Source organism: Amblyomma americanum, chromosome 3, assembly GCF_052857255.1.
Source record: "Amblyomma americanum isolate KBUSLIRL-KWMA chromosome 3, ASM5285725v1, whole genome shotgun sequence".
Classification (NCBI taxonomy): Eukaryota; Metazoa; Arthropoda; class Arachnida; order Ixodida; family Ixodidae; genus Amblyomma; species Amblyomma americanum.
Window position 1 is genome coordinate 39,229,161 of NC_135499.1, and position 27,026 is coordinate 39,256,186.

General features: G+C 45.7%; 1 protein-coding gene and 1 long non-coding RNA gene across 5 annotated transcripts in view; both read right to left on the reverse strand.

The window, feature by feature from the left end:
* LOC144124530 (very long-chain specific acyl-CoA dehydrogenase, mitochondrial-like) overlaps positions 1-26,526 on the reverse strand; it is a 94,143-nt gene extending 67,617 nt beyond the window's left edge. For 2 of the 3 annotated variants that reach the window (XM_077657270.1, XM_077657271.1), the window contains exons 1-4: positions 26,286-26,526; positions 20,127-20,196; positions 16,078-16,150; positions 15,167-15,231 (exon numbers count right to left, since the gene is read on the reverse strand). In XM_077657270.1, coding sequence (XP_077513396.1) covers positions 15,167-15,231; positions 16,078-16,150; positions 20,127-20,196; positions 26,286-26,341 — 264 coding nt within the window. In that variant the 5' untranslated portion in view covers positions 26,342-26,526. Of the gene's footprint in view, positions 1-15,166; positions 15,232-16,077; positions 16,151-20,126; positions 20,197-25,983; positions 26,108-26,285 lie in introns of those variants that run through there. The other variant, XM_077657272.1, reaches the window with a different exon arrangement.
* LOC144124536 (uncharacterized) lies at positions 1,598-10,193 on the reverse strand. Of its 2 annotated transcripts, XR_013313222.1 has the most exons (4): positions 9,976-10,193; positions 8,515-8,577; positions 5,311-5,520; positions 1,598-1,736 (listed from the first exon to the last, which is right to left on the reverse strand). It is a non-coding gene; the product is annotated as an uncharacterized LOC144124536 (long non-coding RNA). The 2 variants fall into 2 exon arrangements; XR_013313223.1 differs by lacking the exons at positions 1,598-1,736; positions 9,976-10,193 and adding an exon at positions 8,746-8,971 and having other exon boundaries at positions 5,358-5,520.
* Positions 26,527-27,026: the final 500 nt, after the last annotated feature.

Sequence of the window (27,026 nt, forward strand, 5' to 3'; positions counted from 1 at the left end):
TTATTGTTTTGTAGCTGATGATGCTGACCTTTACAGCCTCAAGTTTTATTTTGAGTTTGATTTCTTTAGCAGGGACGCCGCTTTAAACGACAATTGCAACGCCTCCCGAGAGTCTATTTGCCTGCTCGCGATCGTGTCTAAATGTTTTATAATGTTTCAGGATATTCACATGTTGTGCACCAAAACTAGTTTTCTAGAAGACACAGAGCTACAGGCAACATTGACCCTGAGATATGTGTTATGCCACTGTAATTCCACAGCAGTCCTCTACAGTTCCACTCAACTAAAAATAGTCATCTTTCCGATTTTGGGTGGGAATGAGAGGGGGTTTACTTCTGTTCTGAAGCCAATCATGGCTCCGTCTTTTTTTTCGCTCAAGAGAGCTACCCCGTCGCTGCAAAGTGGGCGGACTGGGAGTTAAATCCACCACCTCACCAGAGGTGCTGGAGAACCATGGAGAAGCCGCGGGAAAATGGGTTTTAGACCTCCCCTGGCTGGGGGAAGTCCTGCGGGATGCCGATCCATGGGTCGGCATTCCGTCCACTGGGGATGGCAAAGCAGCCTTTGCTGCCCCTGCATGGAACGTGGATGGCCCTGCCATAGGCTCAATGAAAGTGGCTACGGCAATACTTCAGACATGGTAGTTGTGCAAAACGCACACACACACAAGACTGGGCACAGGACCCTGTCTTGTGTGTTTGCGCAACTACCATGTCTGAAGCATTGAACCAACTAGCCCGACAACACGTTCTACATAGCTAGAGTGCTGTGAGGTGCATCACCCCTGCGCACCACATCAGCAAAATTTGGGTTGTGCAGTGAAAGCAAATGTGTTCGAATTTCAAATCATTTTCTTGCTTCTTTGAATGAAATGTTCTCTTTAGTATTTAGAGCGATAATTTCTTTCTCCTTCTTCCAGGATGGATATGCCCTGGAGTATGCAGCGTGACCCCCTTCACAGTTTGCGCAGCTTGGCACAGCATCACATTCTTCAGAGCGGTAACTCTTCGAAGAGCATTTCGCGCCAGAACTTTGTGAGCCGCGACCAAACTTGTGACAATTGAAACATCGGCGGGGATTGGGTATGTAGTGTCTGACGTTAGCTTTCAGGTATCTAACTTGGACGGTTTCAGGCAGGGTACTAGTGCTAAATGTGAGGACCGTACGTTTTGTATCTACTTCTCTGTTATCCTTGCAGATTTTGATCCGGTGTACATCAATTACATTTCGGCCGGCGAGCCCTTGAAGAATTTCAGTTTTTGAATGCGACGGTGGTGGTGCCTGGGAGCGGCGATAAACGCACGGATTTCACAAAACTCCCTGAGACAAGCTGAAACAAGCCAATCCAGAAATCCAATATGGCGGCACACATTCAGGCGGCTGGTTGCAGCTGGTTCGTAGTGCGTTCGTGGTGCTGGCGGGCGCTAGCTGGATTAAAGCTTCGTACATACTGGTGACTAATTGCTCTACTATGTACTTACGTTATGTGCAGCGTGTATTTCGACGTGTCTGTTGAGGTGGCATGGTGCATGGTGGCGAGCGGCGCGACTGCATAGCAGCTGCTTAGGGCAAACTAGAGAAGCACAAGCGTAAATAATTCAGTGCAAATGACAGTTTATTAAAGAATACATGAGTATTCACAATAAGTGTACCAAAGTGGTGATTCTAGGCATCAGTGGCATGGCAATATCGGTGACTGCCACTCCAAGCAATCAGTATCGAAAAATGCCAGTATGCTGCAAAAGGTACGGTACTATCAAGGTAAGTATGGTATAGATAACCAAATGCTACATCAATAAGTATATGTGCACACACAATAACGTTGTACAGATTCAGGTAAATGGCAATGAAGTAAAACATTTCACATGTATTGAAATATATCAATGTGTGGCAACGAGTATACACTTACAGAGAGCTAGCAAACAACATACTGCAGCGTATGTAGCACTGCAGCATATTAGCTGCAGTGCTACATACAGCTTCGTGTACAGACACCAAGAGAAGTTCACCTTCTAACTCTGCTAACAATGGGCATGTTTACCTCTTGGCTAATGAGTTACAGGCTTGCATGCTTTAGGGCATGGCTCATCTGCCACGCCCTATTTCGGTTACTTGTTTAATGTACACACAAAGGGAAGGAAGATGTCACCAAGGCAGGTCGAGAAACAACTTTTTGAAAATTCGCCGAACATATGTGGCTGTGGCTGGCACACAACAGCAATAATCGGAGGTCATTAATTCAGTTTGCAGCGATGACACACTGGAGGGAAACCCAAAATATGCATGCGCATAAATAGCTCATCAGAGAACTAACAAATATAATGTGCAATGCATATAACAAGCCACTAATTCTTCTCTGTGTGGCATTATATTGCATCTACCACAAGGTCGGGTGATTTACTAAATGGTAAATTGCAAGTGGTCCTTGCACTGTAGTGTAGTCTAATATAACATGCCGACCACTACTACTACATCCCTCTTAGTGCATGTGTTACTTGGGGACGTAAAACCCTCAATGTTACAACTTGCAGAAGGAATTGCTAAAACAGCCACTATAAATAGCACTTCATCATAGTTTGAGAATGCCTCTTTTCAACACTACCATACATGTCAACCAAGTCACATCTTATGTGTACAACCTTCTTGTTACAAAGCTGAACTCTTGAGCCAGTCTGTTTTTGCTGCCAGTGAATTCCAGATAGTATTACTAATTTTCCCAACAGCACAATAGAGTGCAACAGTCATGGCCAGGGGTTGGCAAATTATATACCACTAAACCCTTGGGTTCTGCAGAGTACTTTTTGGATTTTTTGAGCAGCTGAAGCCATGCAAGTCCCAACATTAAGTTTCACAACTTTATTTTTGCAGTAATCACGCTATAACTGCTTATAGAGACTGATTTCACCTTACAGCCAGTCATTATTAATTGAATTCTGGCATTTCTTGAGTGCCTGTATGGCTGTGTGCTTGTTGAAAAGGAGAAGAAAGAAGGCATATAACACAGTGTTCCTTGGCGCCTTTTGTAAGCTGTTAGTATTCGTCAATAATAAGTATATTCAAAACCCCTGGTCTTAACAATGCTCAGACTAACAAGGCACACAACAGTCCCGGAAAGCAACCTTGCATTTTGTAAAAGAAGTGCCACAGCAAGAGCGGAAGCAATCCGTACAGTATATGTGCAACTAGTGCAAACAGAATTATACATAAACTGTAGCATAGCAGCCACGCTCACTCAATGTGGTGAACTGTGTGTGGCAGATGCTTAGCAGGAGTGTGTTGTGGCTCAGCAGAAGAGCCATAACCCCCCCCCCCCCCCTTACATAACAAATACAAAATGCTGAACATAAAAAATAAACAGCTCAACAAAAGTTCAAGAGAGAGCACATAAACAATAAAAAACTAAATATTTTTGATCATTTACTAACACAATCCGTCATGAATATAAACAGTATATTTACGCTTCTTTCTGATGGGAGCACTGTATTTCGACTTTGTATCTCTGCTTCTGTTGACGAATGAGATGCACCCATGTAGCCTTGTGTGACAGATTAATTCAAGAAATTTCAGAGTGCAGCCTACTGAACAAAAATACCTTGTCAGTTTGGCATCCTTTCAACCAGATTCTTACACACATTAGATATGTGGGCACTGGGCACACTACGTGATTTCTAGTCCGAAGGCAGAATCTAATTCCTTTAATAATATAAACATTCTTCAGAGGTTGCAGCAGCAGACTTGAAAACCCGCTCAGGATCCCCATTCTCCGTGAGTAGTGTGAAAAGTTCGTGTCGCTCATGAACGAAGCCACTATCTGCTGCAAGCAGTGTTCTCTCACATGTACACTCAGTAGTTCTCAGATCAAAAAGCTCTTCACAAGAGTGGCAGCGATATGGTACACAACACTTCCATATACTATGTGCGGGGCATGTTGTGAAGACCCTCGTATGTCAGATGAATTGGTGCCTTGCGGCCTGCTGTGGCTTGTGGTTAGTATGCTGCTTCATGAAAACAATGCAGAAACACCCTCCAAGTTCATGAGGAATGCATTTGTTGTCACTTCACAGTCTCCTCAAGAAAGCTTGAAAATTTTGCCAATCCAGATATGTTTTAGAGTGGCAACGAACTGGTGCAGATTATGTGTCCCAGTACGGCCTTTTTTTTTTTTTTAACTCAGAAAAGGTTTGCAAAAGGTCTTGCAGTATATGTATCAATCACCGAGTCAAAAGATGAGTAAATTCAAAATCTTCTTTTAGATAGTCCACAGAAGGAGCAAGGCTTTAATTGTAATCTGCCAACCTTTGATGCAGCGAAGTTGCTTGTCCCGAGGGCAACCAAAATGCCATTGGGCAATCCTATTTATGGGCTACTCAAAGAAGACATGGTGTTCCGAGCCCTCACACATGCGTACCACAACTCGTCATCCTGCTCTTTCAGGGTTGAACTGTTCAGGCTGTCAAAAAGCTTATCTGCCCTTTCCGCGAACTCTTCTGTAAATATGGCATCAACAGGAACCCCTGAATGGTAGTGAGAGTGAGAAGTGCCAGACGCGTATTTGCTGAACACTTTTGTGGCATACTTAACTCTCACGTCAGCGAAGGGCATCCTGCAAATGTGTTGTTCTCTTTACCAATCTGCTTTTGAGATGTTCAGTTGGTGTGTTCATATATGGCTCATGGATAGGGTGGTTGAGCATTATTGGCAGGCTGACAATGTTCCGACTCTTGAGCACAGATGTTTGCTGTCACCAAATGACCTTTTGTTTCAAGCCACTGAATCTAATAGCACCTTGTATATTGCGAATGCTGATGATGCCTTGTGGGCCTCTGCAAAGGCTACTGGCTGAATCAAAGTTCTTGATATACCAGACACTGCCATAACAAGGACTTTGTTTGCCACATGAGAAGTCCTTGTATTCCTATCATCTATGAAGCCAAATAAAATATCTTGACTAATCATGCGTCAAAATTCTTTTCAAGGCGATTTCATTGAATAAAAGACAACATGCTTTGTCTTGAAGTGGCCAATCTTTTGTTGCCGATTCTATTGCATTCATGACACCTGCAATGATACCAAGTGTCATTGGGATGTCTGCCAGCCACCGCCTCAGCATCCTCACATGCGGCAAAGGAAGCATTTCTCTAAATAAACAATAAGATTTTTGGGAGTGAAAGAACAAATTGAGAGAGAATTGTTTAATGTGTTTTTACCAGTGCTTTCTGGATTTTGGAAAACAGCAGAGCCTGATCTGGAAAAAGGTCTTGTAGCAAATGCGGTTCATGTTTTTTTAGCGCCTCCTGATGTGTTACTCACCTTGTCCCGTGCCTTTTTCTAATCCGGCCCAGTGCTTTTCTGTATTTTTCGCTTTGAGAATGCAGTTTCTCAATCCGCTTGAGGATTTGAGCAGTGTACGCAGGTGTGCGTCGCCTCCATCTTAATTTTGATGTTTCCTGTGCAGGTGCCACTGTTGCCTGTCAAACGCTGGCCTCTCTGGTGCCACTGAGGTCACTAGGCCAGCTTCAGCTGAAAAAAATATGAAAGAAAACAAAGATATGTGTTTCTTTCAGCCTCATAAAGCAACCTAGGCCCCCCACAAGTTACTATCGTGGTGCAATCACAGGGCGACTAATTGCCCACCGTGCAATGCTATGTCAAGTTTTGTTTGAAGAAATGAATTTACTCAGGCAGAAATGAGCATTCATAGGTGAAGTTTATCATGTAGTGGTCAGAAGATTTTCCCGTCTAAAGACCACAAATTCACAACCACAGAAATTCAACGTGGCAAGAAAGCATTCCATTAAAGAACATGCAAAATTTCATGAAACATTGAAAGAAAGCAACAACCTTTGCAAAGTAATGATTTTTGTATTAGTTGATACTCGGCTACATAAGCAAAGTTTACAAAAATGCGACTGTGGCACATTGTATTTCCTCATGTATCTCATTCAGCTGCTGCTTCGTTTACATGCACCCCATTAAGCTTGGTGGTGCCATGCCCAGTGCAGGCAGTGGAGCGGCGAGCTGCGCCCATTTTCAACTTAGGCTGCTTTTGTCAGCTGCAGCAGGGGGGCGTTCTATCAGGTGCAGGTGGTAGGGGTGGGTGCGCATTTCCCTCATCTGATATGATAGAAATTTGAGACTGGTCACATTCATGTAAACATGGCTGCGAGACAACTGGCGTCACCAGTGCTCTATATACAGTAATCCCTCGTTATAACAAAGTCATAGGGATGGCAAAAAAATTTGTTATAAGCGATAATTCGATATAAGCAACCACCTAGAAAAAGGTAAAGCAGTCGAGCTTTAATTGCGCTGCAACTGCGAGGAAGTCAAAATACAATGTATTCAGTGAAGCAAAACTTTATTCAGGTGCAAAAAAGGCAGTGAGCTCTGGCTGTTTCAAGTGCTTACCGGGCGCGTGAAACCCCGGCTCTAACCTGACCAATTGCACGAGGCCTTGGCAGCCGCACATGCATTCAACCTTCAGGGTACAGCGAATCGCAAAGGCAGTGGCTGCTTTTATTGGGGGGGGGGGGGGGGTCACGGAAGGCTACAAGGGTGTCGCGCCGGAAAGCGCCACAACTGCTGTGGCTCAAGTCTGAGGTTGTGTTTGTTGTGCTAAAGAAACGATTAGCCGCTCATTGTGGGTACGCAGCGCAATCGTGAAAACCGAATGGTTTTGCAGTAGAGGCTCTGGATGATTACTCTGCAATTTTTTCCCGAGGAGTGCAGCCGTGAAGTTTGCAAAGCGAGAGATTTTCGGTGCATCGATGTCGACTAAACTGCGCTAATTCTATGGTTCGAGTCTTGCTGTTCGTGCAGCATCGCGCCCACGCTGTTGACAAATGTCTAGGAACAAAATACAATGACCCGGCCACGCATTTAGACCGTTTTTCTAGTCGGATGGCGCGAATCGAGCATGACCGGCTCGAGAAAATCGCCAGAGAAATATCATGGATGCATTGACCCGCCATGTTGACAGCCTGACTCGCCACTGGTGCCGCTCAGATTTTTCATGTTTTTAGCATGTTATCGGTCGATTTGCACCGCCCAAAGTGCAACAAAGCTAGGGACGGTGTTTTATTGTGATGCAGGCCGATTATGGCGAGCGGTGAACAAATTTCTAGACCGGCTTCCTCAAATTCATCTTCCCAATTTGTTAACACAGCTCCTCACGTCGAACATGGCAAGGGCAAGCGACTAGCAGTGCCTTGCGACCAGGGAGCAGCTCAACATGTTCACACTTGCAAGCACAACCTTCTCGTCTGAAGCGTAAATTGCAAACACTCTCGGGAATGATGTTGTTCGCTCGCTTTCGAGAGTTTCGTCTGCTTTGGCCGATGTGAAACGGTTAGGCTTAGCGACAACTACAGCACCCAGGGAGCATTTAGCTCGCTGCCCAGTGTGTCCGTGGTCGGCGCCGTTGCCGAAAGTTCAGCTCGCTCACCGATTGGTTCAGCACATTGCGGCTCACAGTTGCAATGCTGCAAAATCGAGCACCGAGCGACTAGCCTGCGCCTGTCGCTTTTCGACCAAAACAGTCGCACAACCTATGCGACTCGCAAGTGTGAATGAGGCCATAATCAGAGGGACACTTCTTTAACGCTTTTTGGCACGTTTCAGCATCAGAAGTGCTCTTTAGAGCGGTAAAACCTTGCTCATCAAGCACACCCCATGGAACGCTACAGTGCAAGTCTGCCCATGGTCATTTGGCCACTTTTCGGCATCCAAGAGACCGTGGTTTTCTGGCATCACAAAGCGTCAGGAAAACTTTATCACGGGGAACACCAGCGATGCGATTGCGACCTAGATTAACGGTTCGGGTGCGCTGCATCATGGAATTTGACAGCTTCTGTTCGCTCTGCTATAAACAGCTGGAAGCACTCAGCACTCGCTTGGTACCCGTTACTAGGCACGTCATCGGTTGTAGGTTAAATACTTTTCTGGCTTGTTCTGTGCCTGCATAAGTAATTCGTCGGGCATTATTAATTTGACACTACATGCCCAAAAGGATCACCACCGCTAAGTTGCGGCGATGTCTCCGCTCGCTACTTCGCTCCAAGCGGGTCAAGCTCGTCGTGTGCTTCGAGTAATGCGGCTTAAAATGCATGCGTTACGGTCGGGACCGGAAGAAATTTTGAATAAAGCAATATCTTGCGTAAAGCAATTTCGTTATTATAATGACGGATTACTGTATGTTGCATTATAAGCAATTTAAAAGCTTTGTGAACAAAGTGACTAAAGGCATGCCTATGACTATATGTTTTGTTCTGAAAACAATAAACAACTTAAGTATTTACACAGCTGTATCTGAACAATGTGTACATTTTCATGAAATGGATGAGTTATGCAAATGGAAGAATCATGAAATAATTTTTTGCATTAAAGTAAAACTGATCCACTATTACAGACCTCTCGATATCCATCAGGAAAACATCAAGGCTACCGGTCCATAGTTATGCAAATGAAAAAATGAGCATTTTGCAATAAATTCTCATGTTTTCTTCGCACACTTACCATGACAGGGTAAGTTCCATGGTGCTGTTGTGGGCACTCTGATGGCTGTCCTTGGACTAGTACCTGTTAAAAAAGAACAAATGCACTGTAGGAGGCTTGAAACCAGGTGTATTAATGCTCGGGTGTAATTTTTCTTAAACTAGCTTTGCATTGTCTGTGTGAAAAAAAATATATAAAGAAGGAGAGAAGAAAAATGGGTACAGAAAGATCAAAAAAAAAAAAGTGGCCCACGCAAAAGGCGCTGCCTCGCTTATAAAGACCCGAAAGCACCCTGGGCCTCCCCTTTTCCCAAGCGGCGGAAGCGCCGCGGAACCACGAGAAAGCCATGACGAACTAGGTGAAACTGTTTCTGGGAGCTGCACGAAAGCAGACAAGATAGAAAGGTACGAGATAAGAGATACGTCACAAGATAGGAATACTGTGGAGGGTTCGGTGCCCTCCAGTATATGGTCGCTCGAGCGCGCTGAGAGCGACAAACGTCAGGGACAGCCGGGGTGGAGGGCTGAGGGAAATTTACAATGCTTAGAGCAGGTTGTACCATGTGAGAGCGGTGTCTAAAGCGGCAGCACTATGGCGCACAATAGTTCGAGCAACAATTCCGTGAGGCATACTGGAAAGTTCAGCACGAGTATCGCCCATCAAAGCTGCCTGTGCATCTGAAAAAGCAACTCCAATGGCCTTTCTGAATGCTGCGCCAACCTACTGGTGTTAGTGAAGCCTGTGCAATAATTTTGAATGCAACGCTCACATCGTGGCTGCAGAATACATGCACAAACAACACTCATGTAATATATATGCCAGCGCTAAATTCCCTAAAACCCCATGGGAAGAAGCGATCGGAAGAGAGTGCCTCTGAAAGCGCCTCCTCATCTGCCCCGCACCGTGGGTGTGCAATAATTTTGAATGCAACGCTCACATCGCGGCTGCAGAAAACATGCACAAACAACACTCATGTAATATATATGCCAGCGCTAAATTCCCTAAAACCTAAACCAAGCTGAACGCTAATATTGCTCCCCTCCTCTAGAGACGTTGTAGGGTGCACAAGTTGGAATCACCATATACAAGATAGGCTCTGAGGCCACGAAACTCTGAGGGGATTAGTTCTTTAAAGGCAGTGAGACACTTAAGATTAAGCCAGACAGTGAGGCACACACACACACAAATGTGAGCAAGCAAAACAAAGTACCCAGCGGTTCCACGCTTAAGAAAGGCAATGCCGCGTCGGCCCATCTAAAACTGCAGCATGGCCCCTTTAATGAATTTAAAAGTACTTTTTAAACACATCTCGCAAAAGCAAAGCTGCTGCAGTAAATGGAGCCAGGAGAAATTCATTGCATTCCATCGGCAATTTCAAATCGCAACGGTCAACGGCAACCGAAACAAAGGCACGAAGGATGCAACGGTTTTCTGAACTTGTTACGCCGAGAGGGATATTATATGCAGTGAATTCATAAATACCTGTGGTGGGCAGGAACACTGAAGAAGCATTCTCCACTCTTGCCGGATGTGCTGCACCACTTTGCACTGCTCCCATGTATACGTCGTGTCGATGGCGCCACCAGCGTCAGACACGTTAAAGTTTTGTTTCTCCTACTTTCACCCTCACGGTCGTCTGCAGCTGCGCCGGCTGCGCTGTTCGCGGCGACACTGGCAGCGCAGACGCGATGTGTCATCTTCGCAAATCATTTCTTTGATATTTTATTTTTAATACCTATGGCTGGTTATAATTTAGTTTACAAGCATGTTTTTCTTACCTATTGTGGTCGAGAAATACAGTCGAGTCCACTTATAACAATGTTCAAGTGCCACGAAAATTCCATTGTTATGACCGATAGTTGTTATAAACGGGTTGCATGAAAAAAAGCATAACAACTGCAAAGAGGGGTCACGGACGGCAAGTGACATGCGAGCTCTGCCTAGGCATCGTTTTGGTGGCACCGAAAGGGGCATTGTAAAAAATATCAGACGGTTGCTGCGGTTGCCTCTCAGCTTGAAAAATCCCTTAGTGCCCAAAAAAAAAATAAAACATGAAAACTTGAAAGCATTTAAATAGGGCAAAATACCTTGCACTTCGCACTTCTTTCCTGAAACAAACCCGTAATCAGTGAGTTTCGACTGCTTCATGGCAATCTTGTTGACATCGTTCTGGAGGGCATCCAAATGTTGGACATGTCCAAGTGAAAGGTTTTTTGCAAAAATGAAGTCCTGCAGGGACTCAATCATTCTTGAGGCCTCCTGATGAGAGAGAACTTGTACAGGCTCCGGTTCATCTTTGTCATCGCTGCTGTCATCGTCTTCCGCGCCGGTGACTATTGCAACGATCGCCTCGTCAGTCAATTCTTCGTTTGTGGTGACTGCATCGTCGGCGTGCAAGAATTCTTCAAGCCCTTCCGCGTCGCTGTCATCACCGCGCACCGTAGACCAAAGTTCTGTAATCGCTCCATCGGCAGGAGCTTCACGACACTCCGCGTCACTGATATTCCCGGCGAAGCCCGCTTTTCGGAAGCAATTCATGGCGGTGGAGGAGCTGACTTCTGCCCATGCCCCAAAAATGAATTGAACAGCCATCAGGAGCGAAATCTTAAGTCTGGAGCGGGTCGGCATTCACGCACAGCAATGTCCAGGTTGAGAGCAAGCCTGCTCAACACACGCCGGCGATACAATGCCTTGAAGCACGCAATCACGCCTGCGTCCATGGGCTGCAAGCCTGCAGTCATGTTCAGCGGCAGGAAAAAAATTTTCACATGCGACAGCTTCTGGGCAGTCTGGTGTGCAGTACAGTTATCAAGGACCAACGCCACCTTCCTGCCTTCATGCTGCATCCGCTGATCGAGCTCGCACAGCCACTCGCGGAAAAGTTCACACGTCAGCCACGCTTTCTTATTATGACAGTAACGAACTGGAATCCTCGCAGCACCACGGAAACAGCGGGGATTCCTAGATTTTCCAATTACGAAAGCGGGGCACTTGTCGCTGCCGTCCACATTCGCACAGAGGAAAAACGGTCGCCCGCAATTTTCTCTGCTTGCCGCCCTTACAGGGATCGCCTTGGAGTGCATGCGTCTTTGACGGAAGCATTTGGAAGAATAGCCCGGTCTCGTCACCATTGTACAAGTCCCGGTCTGCATTTGCTTCGCGGATGTACGACAGTGTCTCTTCCAACCACTTCTGTCAATGTGAACATCGAGCGACCCTGCCTCGCCCACGACTGCCTTGTAGACGATTCCGTGCCTCTCCTTGAAGCGCTGAATCCAGCCACCACCAGGCTCGAAATCTGTGTTTTGAAGGAGATACGCAAAGTGCTTCGCCTTCTCCGCTAAAATCAGGCCACTAATTGGCAACTTCATAGCACGTGCAGTAAGGAACCACTGATACAGTGCCTCCTCCACGTCTTTGTAGGCACCATGCCGAATCCTCTTCCGGCCGTCCTCCATAGTATGGCCAGCACTAACATGGCATTCGTTTTCAGTCACCTTGAGCGCGTTGCAGATAATGGCTGAAACCGTCGGCTGTGACAGGCTGTATTTGCGTACTAAGTTGCACACTTTTTCACCACCTCGGTGCTCCCTCAAAATGTTCCGCTTCGTTTCCAAAGATATTGCCACTCGTTTTCTCTTTTGCGGCAGTTGATCCGGTAGAGCCACGCTGGCCGCGCTTCCTGAAGGAGAATCGTTCGTTGTTGAACTCTGGGGAGGAATCCGATGGGCTTGCAGAACCAGCAGGACTGAGGCCGGTGATGGCAGATGATAAAAACCACGCTGGCAACGCACGTGCTTGGACGCTGTACGCTGCCCTCGGAACATGTGCAGCTCGTGAACCAGGAGCCAAAGAAAGTGGGAAAGATGGGGCAGCCCACGCTCAAATGCCGTGACGCGTTTTCAACGGGCGGCGCACCCTCAGAATGGACTGCTCCCCGCGCAGATACAAAAGCAACAAAAGGAAGCGCCTCCCTACCCTCTCCACCTCTGCCCAGAGGAAAGTGCCCGTCTTTTCTCCTCCTCCGAGTCATACAAGCTTCTCCGGCTCACCCCATGCGCCTCGTTTCGTATGCGACTTTTTCGCAGCCACTGTGGCCGCTGTGCGGCAGCTCCGCATACGCGCACGCGTTTTTTGCGCCGTAAGCGTAGTTTGGCTGGCGTGGTAGCTGCGTTTGCGAGTTTTTTTCTCTGAGGGTTGGCTCCAAATGACTACATTTAATTGTTATAACCGACAATCTAGTATGATAGCATTGTTATAAGTGGTTTATTTTTCCATAGAACACATTGCAAAGGTGACGGTGCCGCGGCTGTCCATTGATATATCCGATATATTGTTAAAAGCGGTATTGTTATAAGTGGGTTTGACTGTATTACTTTCATTAGGCTGAACTTCAGCCACGTTTACTGTCGATACCAGGATCGCTGCAATCGTTTCGACTGTGGCGGCACCCACGACGTGGAAACGGAACTTGCAACATACCAAAGCCTTGAAAAGGGGACGGGACAAGCACTTGCACACAAGTCTGGCCCAAGTCAGCTGTACACCCCAACTATAATCAAATATGATGCAACTCAGGGTGGTTGGCCACACAAGGTTAACCCTCGCCACCGGGGAAAAAAGGGAAAACCAAGAAGGAGGAGAATTCTGAGAAAGAAGATAGGGAAGTGAAAGATGGAGGGGAGGATAGGAAAAGGCTACCGCCGATTTCGCCCGGTCGGGTCAGGCCGGAGGTGCCGTCTACAGGAAGCTGGAGCCAAAGTGGTGTGCCGCCTCTGCCCAGGGCCCTTGGGTATAAACGCTCGGTATAAACACTCAGCATCAACTCAACCACCAGGACACCTTTTCCTTAGACACGGCGATGCCACGCACGGCTAAACGCGGGTGCTCGGGTTTTTGGTGGCGCACTGCTCACCATCGTCCCCCTGCGGGGAACACCCTACCGATGCTTAGAAACCCGTGGTGATGCAACTCACCAACATCTGCATGCTGCAGATGCCCCTACGGGCACGAGTGAACAAGCAGTGACATTATCACAATTTTTTTCATGCTCTGCGTGATCTAGACACAACTGTGATATCATGGCCATCGCTCGGCTGTTGAAACCGAAACTGAAACAGGTGCGAAAAAGAAATCTGATTATAAATTATTTCGCGATTGTACGCAAATACCACGTGGTTATCCACATATAGTAATATCTAGTACTTCATTAGAAACAAGAAAACACACTATGAAAAATTAAATGTCTATACTACTTTAAGTGCAGCCATGATGAGGCAAGACCTTTTCATTTCCAGCATAATCTCATGACACATTCTAGTCAGTGGTTGGTCCTTTTAATGCTAGTATTTTATTGTAGCACCTTGCATCCACTGTTGCAATGTCTCCAAAATGGAGAGACTTCTGCCTTCCTAATAAAAAATAAAAACTCTTGGCGACCCTTGGTGGATCATTTGAATGCACTGACAGCCAAACATTCATTACATCTGAGGTCAACACACTAAGGTTCGTTATATCCGAGGTGGTACACATAGATTCGTTACACCCAAGGTCGATACTCTAAGTTCGTTACGTCAAAGGCCCAGACACGAAAGTTCGTTACATCTGAAGCTCACACATGAAAGTTCGTCATATCCGGGGTGGCATGGTTAGGTTCGGTATATACGAGGTTAACACACTAAAGCTCATTATGTCCGAGGCATTATACTAAAGCCATCATTTTATTTTATTTATTTATTTACAGATACTGCAGGCACTTCTCGGGCCCATGCAGGAGTGGTTACAAGGAGGGAATATAAAACAAAGGGAATACGTAAAGTACAAGGGTACAAAAATAACATTTCATCGCTATAGTGGCACAGGGTACTAATGACGTCAAAGCCAGGAGAAGAAACTAGCGGGTTGAAAAGGAAACACATGTAATTGCAAAGAAAATACAAATGGAAATTGGGCGACATAGGTTCATCACGGTGGTACTGACAGTGATTCAACTCTGTTAACATGCTCTATGAATGATTCGATTGAGTTGCAGTTTACAGCAGCCGGTGGTAGTTTATTCCAGCAAAAAATAGCCGATGGGAATAAAGAATATTTATGAGCATTAATGTGGCTTATGGGTTGATGAAGTGCTTTTTCATGGTTATTTCTTGAAGAGTGACGGAATGGTTCCTGGAGGTATGTTTCTGTTGAGATGTTCAAATGACCGTAATAAAGTAAGTACAGAAATTTAAGCCTTGATGTTATTCTGCGCTGTGCTAAGGTGTGAAGATCTGCTTTGTGAAGTAGGTTAGATACGCTAGAATGTCTAGAAAAATTTGAGTATATGAAGCGTACTGCTAGGTTTTGAATACGTTCCAGCTTGCCTATCAAATATTTTTGGTGTGGGCTCCAAATAAGATAGCGAGAGGACATACAGCGTTCTGTGTCCTGGTCGTGTGTAGCGCTACAACGATGGTTTCAGGTCAGAACCAACAAGCCCAAGTTTCTACCTTACTGCAGTATACTAAGTTCATTTGTAGTCTGGTGGACAGTTTGCCACATGCCACCTGCCACTGACAGTTGACGCTCGTCATTTCCACGTGCAGAGACCCTTCTGCCAGCAGACAATGCAACAAGCCACCAAAGTGCATAGCTTAAGCCAACAGCCACACAAAGTAGCCACGGCTTCCCTCACCGTTAGGAACTTGTCAAGTGGGCCTACGAGGAGCCGTAGCGTCTCCGTCTGGTCAGCTGTCAGCACTGCACAATATGCCAAACCCTGCTTGAACATTGGTGCTGAGACCCTTGCCTCCCCAGTGAGGGGGTGCACACCCACCAGCACGCACTGCCAGCTCACATCCCTAGCTCAACCCGAAGACCAGTAAGTGCGCGTGAATCAACTACACTCAACATGCCAGCCAGAAACACACTTCATTTAGGAGTTTTCTGCTGGCTTGAAAAAAAAAGGCAGCAGAATCACCACACCATAGCCAAGTGTATTTGACACTCAGGTTGTTCTCATTTGGCTGTTCATGATCGCAAGACAGTTGCTCGAGAAGGCCATGAGCTGCAGTGCTACTCTACTCAGAGCAAAAAGAGATATGTGAAACAAATCTAGGGTGTGCTTACACATATTAATTTCTCGCAAGTATAACTTCTTGCTGGGCGAGTTGGTGCATAGCTTGCTTGGGATGGCGTTGCGCACACGACAAGACGTACACAGGAAAGAGCAGAAGATGACAGATAGAGCGCTCTATCTGTCATCTTCTGCTATTTCCTGTGTACGTCTTGTCGTGTGCGCAACGCCATCCCAAGGAATTCTCGCAAGTAATTGTTCTTAAAAGCGCTTTCGCTCACAATAAGAACCCCATTAGTAAAAGATGAACTAGGCGAATCTTTGCCCTCCATCTACAGCCATCTCAGATCTCGTGTGTCCTTTTCAAGCAAGTCAAAGCACCTGCTCACAAGTGAGTAAGGATTGCCTTGTCTCTGCTTTAGCTCACCACTCACAAGCAATGAAAAGCGAAGAGTGAACTGGCTTACAAGACATGACACAAAAGCTTGAAAAGATGATAACAGTGTGTGGAAGAAAGACAGGCTGCTCACCGTCGGGGTAAGGGAAGATCTGCGTCACGTTGGCCTCCCCCATGAACAGGTTTGTGAGGAACGAGTTGGACTCCTGCAGAGACAGCACATCAGCGGTTAAGATGGCGGGGTGTTGAAGCATAGTATGTGCAAGCACCAAAAATTTAAAGAAGATACTTGACCTAGGCCAATCCTTTCAAATTAACTGCAGATTTCCTGACAGTAATGTAGCCCTTCTTTTCATTCACCGCTCGGCCACTCCCATAACACGAACTTGAACGGACCATGAAAGTCTGTTCATCTTATTAGAGCTGTGTCCTAAGAGACATGTCCCCCAAAAAATATATGCGAGCATGCTAGCTCTGTCCAAGTATATGTTTATAAGAAAACAATGAATAAAATGGCCTTTCAACAAGAGAAAAATTGCCAATAGAGTATTTATTGCACTATGCGTGAAGAGAACTGAAAAATAACGGCATGAAACAAGCTCAAGTTTGAAAATGACACTTGTCTGCAGTTTTCTTTTTCGCAGACTCTCTTTATCTCTCACTTGTGTAGCGGCTGCTGCTTGTGTTCTTTTTCTGAGTTATGCTCTTCCTCAGCACTCCAAAAGTGACAGCTGGGCAGCCATGCATCTCTCTCGCATCCCCCTCCTTACAGCATAGCTGTTGCCTACTCTATGAGCAGGTGCACCATGCCCCTTTCTGCCCACTGCAGGCAATGCATACACAGCTCTGATAGCTTGCCATCTCTGAGCCACAATAACGCGTTTGCGACGCTGTGTCGATCGCAGATTTGGCACCGAACGGCTGAAGCCCAAAGTCAATGAGCAGGTGCACTCCGAGCCTACACTCCTTTAGTACACTGGAGGCAACGCATTGCATGTGACACACACACGATTCCAAGATCTGGTTTCTCTGTGCTGCGTGCAGGCAGGAGCAAATGTGCCCTGCCTTTTACGTACCGGAAAGAGAGAGAGCCCCTATTTCCGAAGAATGCGCATCCCCGCAAAAAAGCAACCCCGCATTTTTGCGCCAAGATGCGCAGAAGCTATCTTGTGTGGTGCACTTTCTTGCGTGGAAGCATATTACACATTTTTTTTTTCTCCGTGCAATGTCCCGTGAGAGCTGCCGTGCGGGATCAGCCCTGTTTGGAGTCACTGCCAAAGTTGTCTTAACCGAGGGACACGCGAAACAGTTCATCTTATATGAATTTTTTGTTACACTGAATTCTATAGAGAGCCAACCAAATGGTCTCACACTGTTCCGTTTATCTCAGAATTCATCTGAACCAAGCTCATATTATTGGGAGTCTACTGCAGCTAGAAAGTTGTTAAGGACCATGACATGACAAAGCAAAAGACTTTGCTGCACCTGAAAAGCAAAACCCAGTGCTATCACTGTAGATTTTTAAGAGCCTTCCAAATAGAAAGATGCTACATTTAAGCCATTGCAACTTTAAACTTCACATCCTACTAGGAAGGATGCAGCCAAGTTTTCAACAGCAACTGCAAAGAAAAAATTTGTGTCAAAGAATGTGGACAACACACATGAAAAAAATACTGAAAATTTTAAGGAAATGCGAAAGTTTTCATTTTAAAAACAAATGCAGAACAATAGGGATGTGCGATATACAAAATTTTCAAATAGCAAATTGAATAACCTCCTATTCAATTTGCTGCACGAATCAAATAGAAGGACGGCAGATTGGGCGAGTTGACGTTCCATGGTAACAAGAAAATTCAAACAGCGCTAGACAACAGGACCAGAAAGAGGAGGAGACAAACACGGCGTGTTTGAATCAAATAGCACATGTTGCAAATTGAAACAAATGACCAACCGAATCAAATGTAGTCTCAAGTTCTTGAGTAATTGGCGCGAAGTTCAAATAACCGCACTCTAGTTTTCTTCAACAACTGTTTCAAAAACAGAGCCCACTCAACACCACACAGCATGCTACCATGACTGGTCTGCAAGAGATGGAGGGTCCAGTACTGTAACACTATACATTACTGCGACAGTGTTCATAATGCTCATACGAGGCCTCCAACGTTGAGCAATGTGGGTACGCCTCAGGCAGGTTTAGCCAACCACACTTTGATGCCTGGTCTCGGAGGCCATGATCCACAAACAGGTCCAAACACACTCATCTGTTGAAGTGTGGTAATTTTTCTGTACTTACAATACAATCGTCACAGAGTTACTATACAAACTTTGTGTTACATATTCCCTAGTGGAAATCATTGTTGCCCCTTCCAACAGGTATTGCACTGTACCACAGCACCACCATTAGACCTTCGCTGTTTCGCATGGCTGTTCGTTCTGTGCAAATATTCGTGCAACACACAAGCAGTGAACATTTGTAAAAATGTATGATTTGTATTTGATTCACCCCCATCGTTATTCCATTCGTATTTCGTTCAGTATTTAGCTACATTGTTCATAATCATATTCAGTTCAGTTTCGAAACGTGCTATTGGCACACCCCAACAAAACAAGAGAAAGTAATCCAAACTGACACCAGGCAAGAAAGTTTGCACGACTTGGGTGGCACTGCTTTCATAACCTGCAGCAGCCACAAACAAGGATGTTGCTGACGTTAAGATGTTCCTTTAGCTGTTCAAAAGATGCTCCATGCAAGCTGCATGCTGTCACATCAGTCCTGACACATGCACGAAGAAAGCATTCGACAATGATCGGCTATGAAGCAGTCATAAGTAAGGCTGGTGAATGGCAGAGCCTGTCTCGGGTATAGAGCGCAATGACTGGAATTGAAGTGGTCCACAGCAAACAACTGTGCAAGCACCATTTCCATGATTTCCCCAGTCTCAAAACGAATAATTACTAATGTTAAATGAACTTTACTAATGTTCGCTCCATCCTAGAATCTGCCACCGCAGTCTGGGATCTAAAACCACCTACGTTTACCACCACGAGAAAAGACCACAGTTGCAAAATATGGGAAGTAGCCTACCGCCCATCCATATACCAACCGTCTTTCTTCCCACAAACAATAAAACAACAGAACAGACTACCAGACTGTGTCGTCTCAGCGACTGACGACACTTTTCCAGGATCTGCTGATGCAGCATCTACGGGCTTCAGTGTAAACATTGTATTCCTGCTGTTTTCTTTAGCTCAGTATATTGCTGGTGAGTTGTCTGTGTCGGGGCTGCTTGCCTGCTGATGCTTACAGTCATCTCACTTGACTATTGCACTGTTACCTTAGCGACTTGCGGTCATGATGATTGTTTTGACGACTGTGCCTTGACACTTTTTGTAACATACTCCCCTACTGTAATGCCCTCTGGGCGCAATGTAGGACCACGAATAAATAAATGAAATGAAATGTAAGTAGTGTACATCGTAAGGCAGTCAAATGCATGCACATGTGTGTTAAGGATAAATCATTGAAAACAAGCGCTCGCACGTGTCATCACAGTCTGTCATGGTGCTACTCCGTACTGTGTGACACACAAGAACATGTCATTCAATGAGGCAACAACTCAACCTTTGAGCCTCTCTTACTTATGCTGACAAAAGCTGCCACAGACTCAACTGCTCATGCAACCAGCGTGAGCATCAAGTGCATGCACAAGGACAGGGACTGCAGAAAGGGGCTAAGTTGTGCTCTTGAACCACCGGATGAAAGGAGAAAGAAACCTGACTAGCCTTTCTCCAATCTTCTCCTAAACTCGCACTAAACTCAAAGACTGCCTCTCGACAGGTTCAACAAGACCCCTTGATGTAAGCATTATTATAGCATTACACACTGTATTTGCATAATCTGACATTCATCAATTTTAATTTTTCCCCCCAAACAATTTCAGTATAGATTGCTCTGCTGATCAATTTGCGACATTTATCACCAACAGTTGAAGCATAAAGTGTTGCACTTTGCTTTGCTTTTTTCACTCTAATAGCCAAAGTGCTATTATGTGAAGTATTCCTTTCCTGTTGCTGTATTCATTCCTTCTTGCTTTGCTGACCTCTCTCACTCTCCTACCCCATTTCTGCCACTGGCAATTGCTTGCAGGATTTAAACAAATGAGAGTCAACAAAAACACTGACCACTTTCTTGAATGTGCGCTGCCGCTGGCCACTCGGTGGTGCATGGCCGCTGTCGTTGTTGGCCCAGCGCCTGCACAGCACATCATGATGATGATAATTTGGTTTTTAATGGCAAAGGGTAGCTTTGGGAAAAGAGCGCCATGGCACAAGCCATTTTGGTCTACTCAAGGCGGGGTCAGGGACCCATTTTCCAAGCACGTCACCCCAGAGAAGCCAAGCATCAGGCCGGGGGAAAGCTTCTACCCATAAGAAACCGCCAGGTAACCAGTGACACTAGGAATCAAACAAGGCACTTGCCGCAAACAATGCATAGCACATCTCCACCACAACATTACACTGCACAGCCTTTGTCAAAATTAAAGAGCCAAAGTCCTAGCTTTTGAAGCAATAAGGAGGTGATCCTTTTCCGCACCTTCAAGAGATTTGGAATGCTGGTGATGCATAGCAAGCCACAAAATATGCAGCCCAAAAGAAAAGCCCTTGAGCTACTGACTTTTGACAAAGGCTGTATATGGGCTCTCTGGCACCGCTCCCATTCAGTGCTGGCTTCACTCAGAATGCGTTCTACATAACGCATGACAACAGAGTGGTGCACGTGTGCCACCAGCATCAAATGAAATGGGAATAGCAGCACTGCAATGCAAACAAAAAAGCACAAAAAAATTATGGGACTGCAAAAGAGGAATCTGAAATCGTCTTTTTCCTGCAGGAACTCGATCTACTCTTTCCGAGCATTCTTAGAAACTTCGAATTATTGCCCTGGGCAGCCGATTTCCCTATCAAATCGAATTAAACATCCAAGCTCCTGTCTCTATTTTTCAACTCGCCTCCGAAAAGAGGACGAGTCAGCCAAAGCGTGGAGTTCCTTTCAGCCAGTCGCATGGTGGCTTCACTTTTGATTTTATTTTGTTTTTAGGTTTCCGTGAACATATAGTCTCGGGCCGCCCCGGTGGCTCAGTGGTTACGGCACTCGGCTGCTGACCCCAAAGACGCAGGTTCGATCCCGACCGCGGCGGTCGAATTTCGATGGAGGCGAAATTCTAGAGGCCCGTGTGCTGTGCGATGTCAGTGCACGTTAAAGAACCCCAGGTGGTCGAAATTTCTGGAGTCCTTCACTACGGCATCCCTCATAGCCCGAGTTGCTTCGGGACATTAGAACCCTATAATCCTATCCTATAATATATAGTCTCAGTCGCAGACAACACAGCCACAAATTAGGCCCACAGAAATAAAAATACACGTGGACTCTGCTTTCGCCGACTGCTACATATCACTCCTTCGATGGCAGGGCGGCAAGCCGCCACACGGCTGGCTGAAAGGCACTTCACGCGTTGGCCGACTGCTCCTCTTTTCGGAGATGAGTTCAAAAAAAGGGCCGGGAGCCAAGACATTTAATCCGTTTTAGTAGGAAAATCGGCCACACAGGACAATAATTTGCAGTTTTTAAGATGCTCGGAGTAGCCCGCGATAAAAAGACGAGCTCAGAATCCTCTTTAGTGCACCTTTAGGAGGGCAATGTGACAGTGGTGTGTTTTGGGTCCATAGCGCATGGACGGATGGAAGTTGATGAAGACGATGATACCCAAAGCACAGCGCTGGAGACTGGCAGTTAAAGATGCGGAATGTTCAGCTGTGGCAGTGGTCTAATGCAGTGGCCAGAGAAGCAGACCATGGTTTCAAATTCCGCTTGCAGCCATAAAGTGTTTTATTTATGTATTTATTTATTACATCATCTGCCCACCTGACACTGATGCCCTCAGCCACGCTTGTTCTCACTGATGGCAATATTGATACTGTCAGAGCCTCCCAGCTACTCCTGCAGTGATGGATATTCAAATTTGGAGCTGCACTGTGACTGGTCCTTGGTAGTCACGTGACACCAGTGACATCATTGTCCCGCCCAATCAGGGAATTTCCTGACATCTGGCGAAGAGGTTTTGTACCGGCAGCTCTAGTGCTATCGCAGCAATATTAGCTGCTGAAGAGTAAACACGAGGTTACTCCAACAAAAACACTAAAGAGCAGTCTTTGCGACTGCAAGGTGAAAACCAACTGCACTAGTATTCTGTGCAAAGATGTTCTCACTGTCCCTGTTTTGCATTTCACTTGTTGTTGTCATGTTTCATTTGATGACGATAAAGTATGTCAACCAGAAAGCACTAATCAAGCCTGAAGAAATGAAGAACCCAGGACTAGCAGTTAGTAAACAGCAAATAACAAATATAAGCTGTGCACAACACACGTGAAAGCAGGAGCTGCCTTCTGAAGAACAGAAGAAAAAGCAGGCTCCAACTACAGTTACCATTCAGCTAGCAGAGCCTCCAGGCACTAGAGGTTCATCAAAAGATACCTGCAGCGGCCACATGGCTTTTTTTACATAACATTGCGTACAGCGATTTCTTCCTCTCAAGATCCGGTACTACACACCTTAACGCTGTTTGATGAAGCTGGTGTTTGCTTATTGCAATGTAGGTTCTCATTTGTAGTTTTCACTGCCAAATTAACTACAGTTCGTGTTCTTATGTGCTTTATGTTTAATAATAATGATTTATGCAAATTCAGTAATGCATCACAGTAACAGCTTAATTTTACCCCAATGGTGCATTACAGGTCTACAGCTTCCACACTGGCTAGGCTGGCTACGAAGAAGCACATTTCAGCCTGGTGCCTGTTCCTGGAGCATTTCTTCAATGTAAAGAAATGGTGCATTTCTCATTCAGACCTCATTGTTTTATCCACAGCTTTCATAATACGAAAGAGAAAAACAAATAACACATTCAAGAGGAAAACACGTCCACTGGCATATGAAGCAGGAAAAAATTAGTTACTAAGGGAAACGCCAACCAAAGCCACCACTAAAAGTCACAGTAAGTGCACGTGTGCTGATGACAGTAAAAATGCAAAAGGACACCCATCACTGTAGTTCAGTTTTGGTGGGATTCTGCTGCTGAGAAAAAGGTGAAGTACAGAAATTGGTTGGTTAGTTTATTGGGGTTTAACGTCCCGAAGCGACTCAGGCTATGAGAGACGCCGTACTGAAGGGCTCCGGAAATTTCAACTGCCAGGGGTTCTTTAACGTGCACTGACATCGCACAGTACACGGCCCTCTAGAATTTCGCCTCCATCGAAATTCGACCATCGCGGCAGGGATCGAACCCGCGTCTTTCGGGTCAGCAGCTGAGCGCCGTAGCCACTGAGCCACTGCGGCGGCTGAAGCACAGAAATGCTCAAGAACTAAGTCTTTTGTGCTCAGTAAGAATCTGCTGGACCACCATAGGACACTTCACAGCAGAGATGCAGATCTGGCATGTAAAAATTCATTGCATGTGGACCCACTGACATCAGACAACTTCTCCTGTGCAGATATGGCTTCTGTGCTCTATTTCCAGTCGAGGAAACCGAAGATGAGGGTAAGGACCGGGTCATCATGGTTTAGAAAATGGTTTCCTTTGCTACCACGAGTTCCAAGCACGAAATGCCTTTTACCTTTTCTCCTCACAAATAGAAACAGTGCTGCACCTTGAACTAGCCTGTATACTGTAAACAATTTATTGTAGCGATAGCTACATTACGGTAGCATTTCAAGCCTGCAGTGTGGTGCGGAGCAGCTGCCAGCAGCGCGGCACGATGGTTGATCACGTGGTTGGTTACGTGATCAAGTTACACTCGGCCAGCTGTAGCTATCGCGTCACTCCAGGTTTAACCAAAGCTAAACTACCGGTAATTTTTTTTGTGTGCTCAATATTTGAGGAATTGGCCTAAATTTGCAGTCTCAGAATGTTTCTGAAATGCAAAATTTTGTCCCCTTCTGACAATGGAAAGGCAGGAACGTGCACCCTGCAGCACCAACCATGGCAGGAACCCAACAGCAGATGAAAAGGGAAAAACACACTAAAGACTATCCCAGAAAGAGGGCACCTTTGTAGTACGACATGCCATCCTCAGCCAAGACCATTTTCTGTTTCAAATCATTGTCTCTTCTTTTTTGTAAAGTCACATCATTCATATCCCAAGTAAAAAACTGTCTTGCAAAAGCCATCAAAAATCTAAGATGGGTTTCGTGCTCATCAGTGGGCTTCAGAATTTTATGGAGATGAGAGTGACTCGACATGAAGTAAAGGAAAAGAAAAATGAACGAAAAGAAACTCGGGCTGTGGGTTAAGAAGATTATCCTTCAAATGCTTCCTTTTCAGCACCCTCTGAATGAGTTTGCCGTGAGGAATATGGCCAGCCATTTCCAAAAATGGCAGTGCAATCTTTTTAAGGCAGAAATGCACCCACAGGGATCCTCTGGCTACATTTTGCACTTCTAGTTGGAGATATGAACAAAGTGCTCATTTCAGAGGCATTTTTCAATGGTTTACCCTGAATTTAGTTGTTATATTGGGGAGTTGACATTTTGCAAGAATTATTTGCAGCAACAATTTTTCCATGAGCTAAAAGTGACTTGCAAAAAATGCTAAAACTAGGTCACTGCAAAAATCAAGTGAGGGTGGTGTGCTAGGCTTTGTGGCATATAAGCAGCTAAAGGCAGGTTTGGAAAGATGTCACTATTATGCCAGCACACTACTACCTTTTAAACTGTGAGTTTGTTTATCACATTCACTTAGTTTACAGTACATCTTAGAAAATCCTAGCCACACCTGGTCAGGCCACACATTGTGTGATGCATTGCAATGATAAATGCGCATGGCTGCTCTCATCCTTAGAGTGCTCATTGCTGAGAAGGTATTAAAAGCATAGAAGTGTGGTAACTGAAGGATTTGGCAACTATTAGTGCCCACTTCTAATCTTCACTAGTACTGCACTACCACAGACCCTGCAGTGTTACCGACAACCTAAAAACAAGTAACTGCTGCAAAAACCACTATACCAAAGCTATACTGCACACGCACTTCCCCAACTGCCAAGCCATACAAACAGCAAACAATGGAAGCCATTGTGTGGCTGCCATGGGGATGACGCCGCCCACATCGCCAGCCTGCAGTGCTTCTTGCACGGGGCCATCACAACACAGCACTGTTGTCTCACACGTCGACAGTGGATAGAGAACGCTGTGCCCAATAATGAGAAAAGTATGTTCGGAACACAGGAGAGTTCATCTGTTGAAACTCTAAAGATCAATACAGAGAAAATAAAGCTGCTCACATTTGCGCATAGCAAGTATGGCTTTACAATTATCCATGAAAAGGCAATATGGCACTGTAGCAAGGATGAGCTACTTTCCACCCAGCAATGCTTCCAAATTAAATGCCTTATTTTCCTCCCGAGAGTAATAACATCCAATTGACCCAGTGCATTAAAGTGAGAACATCGCTACTTTTCACACAGGTGACAAGGAAATGGAGATGCTATGGTCCACTACAAGTTTGTTTACTGCCATCAAACTGTCGCAATGCAAATCACTCACAGTTGCTATCTACTTATTATTTCGTTCACAACAGTTCCTGTCCTTAGGCATTTTTCCAATGTAGCTTCAAAACTGACTTCAGCATCAAGTGCACCAAACTGCTCTTCCAGGCAGCCTTCTCCACAAGCGCAGGGGCAGTCTTTCACGACACTGTCACATTTCCGTTCCCCTCTCAAAATGTAAAATATCTTACAGGTATATTTTTAAGCAAAGGTATGGCACAACATAATTCAAACGTTCGATTTCATAATTTGAGTAAAAAATGAAACAGTGCTGGCTGAGAAAAACACTCATTTGTCTAGCGGCACTAGCAGCAATATAAAGTGCGACTAAGCTTCACACAGAAACATAGCACTATTTTTAAACCGCTTTAGAAAAGTGGTCAGAAATATGCGCACAGGTTGCGCGTGCCAGCTGCAACCGGGTGCAACAAAGGAGCCGGTTCACCTCCGGTTTGACGCAAGATCTCTCAAAGGCACGTAATCGATTCACCCCGCCGCGTTCCAGAACTGGTGAAGCTCCGGCAGCGTCTTCTCAGTGCGCGACTTTGTTTGCAGTTAGGGCGACTGCCGTAGTGAAAATAGACCATAGGCGAGAGCGAGAGCTTCATTCGAAGCCAATGACTCGCCCAGAATAAGTATGCCACATATCGTACTCGTTTCAAGCGTAAGAAGACAAACGACTGCAACTTGCGACGTCAGGCGAAACCTTCAAGGCTGAAGGGCGAAAAGCTTCCAACATGAACATACACGCATCTGCGTTTCCCGGCGAAGCGAGCCGCTCGTCGCATCAATGTAGTAGCCATCGGCAGCTGAGGCACGGGCGCCGGACGGTAGAGGAAAGATGCCCGCAAAAAAAGCGTTCACTTTCCAGTCTGCACTGGAAGTACTCCGGACTCCTGCAACCGCTGCCGCCGCCGCTTTGCTAGTGCCGCCAAGGCCTTAGTGCCGCCGCGATCAGCTGCACATGCTATGACGCGCCGGCAAAAGCAAACATGCGCAGTACACCGGTTGACGTACCTTTAACTTCCGGTTCCGTCAAATGAAGCAACGCATCAATGCATCATGCCTTCCTCTATGATTGTGAAGCAGTATATACAGCAGCGACATCTAAGAAGCAAAAAAAAAGAAAAGAACTGACAGGCGAGAAGAACGTTCGAAAGCGTACCACGCTTACTCGTACCAGCAATCTCCGCCACGCTCACAACGTAGCTTACAAGTTCGCGAAATGTTACATAACTGATAGTTACCCTAACGCTTGCCGACAAAAGCCATACAAAAGCATTGCTTTTCATCAGGGTACCTCCATGCATTATATAAATTATTTATTTTTTATAAGTTCTCGCGCGCTTTTTCACAAGAAAGGAACGCAATTTTGGCAGACTATTTGAACAGATGCTAACGAAATGAGCGAGATTTGTTTGTTCTTCCTCCCTTTTTTGACACGACGGGCTCAACCAGAACCACCTAGACTGGGAGAAGGCCTCGGCA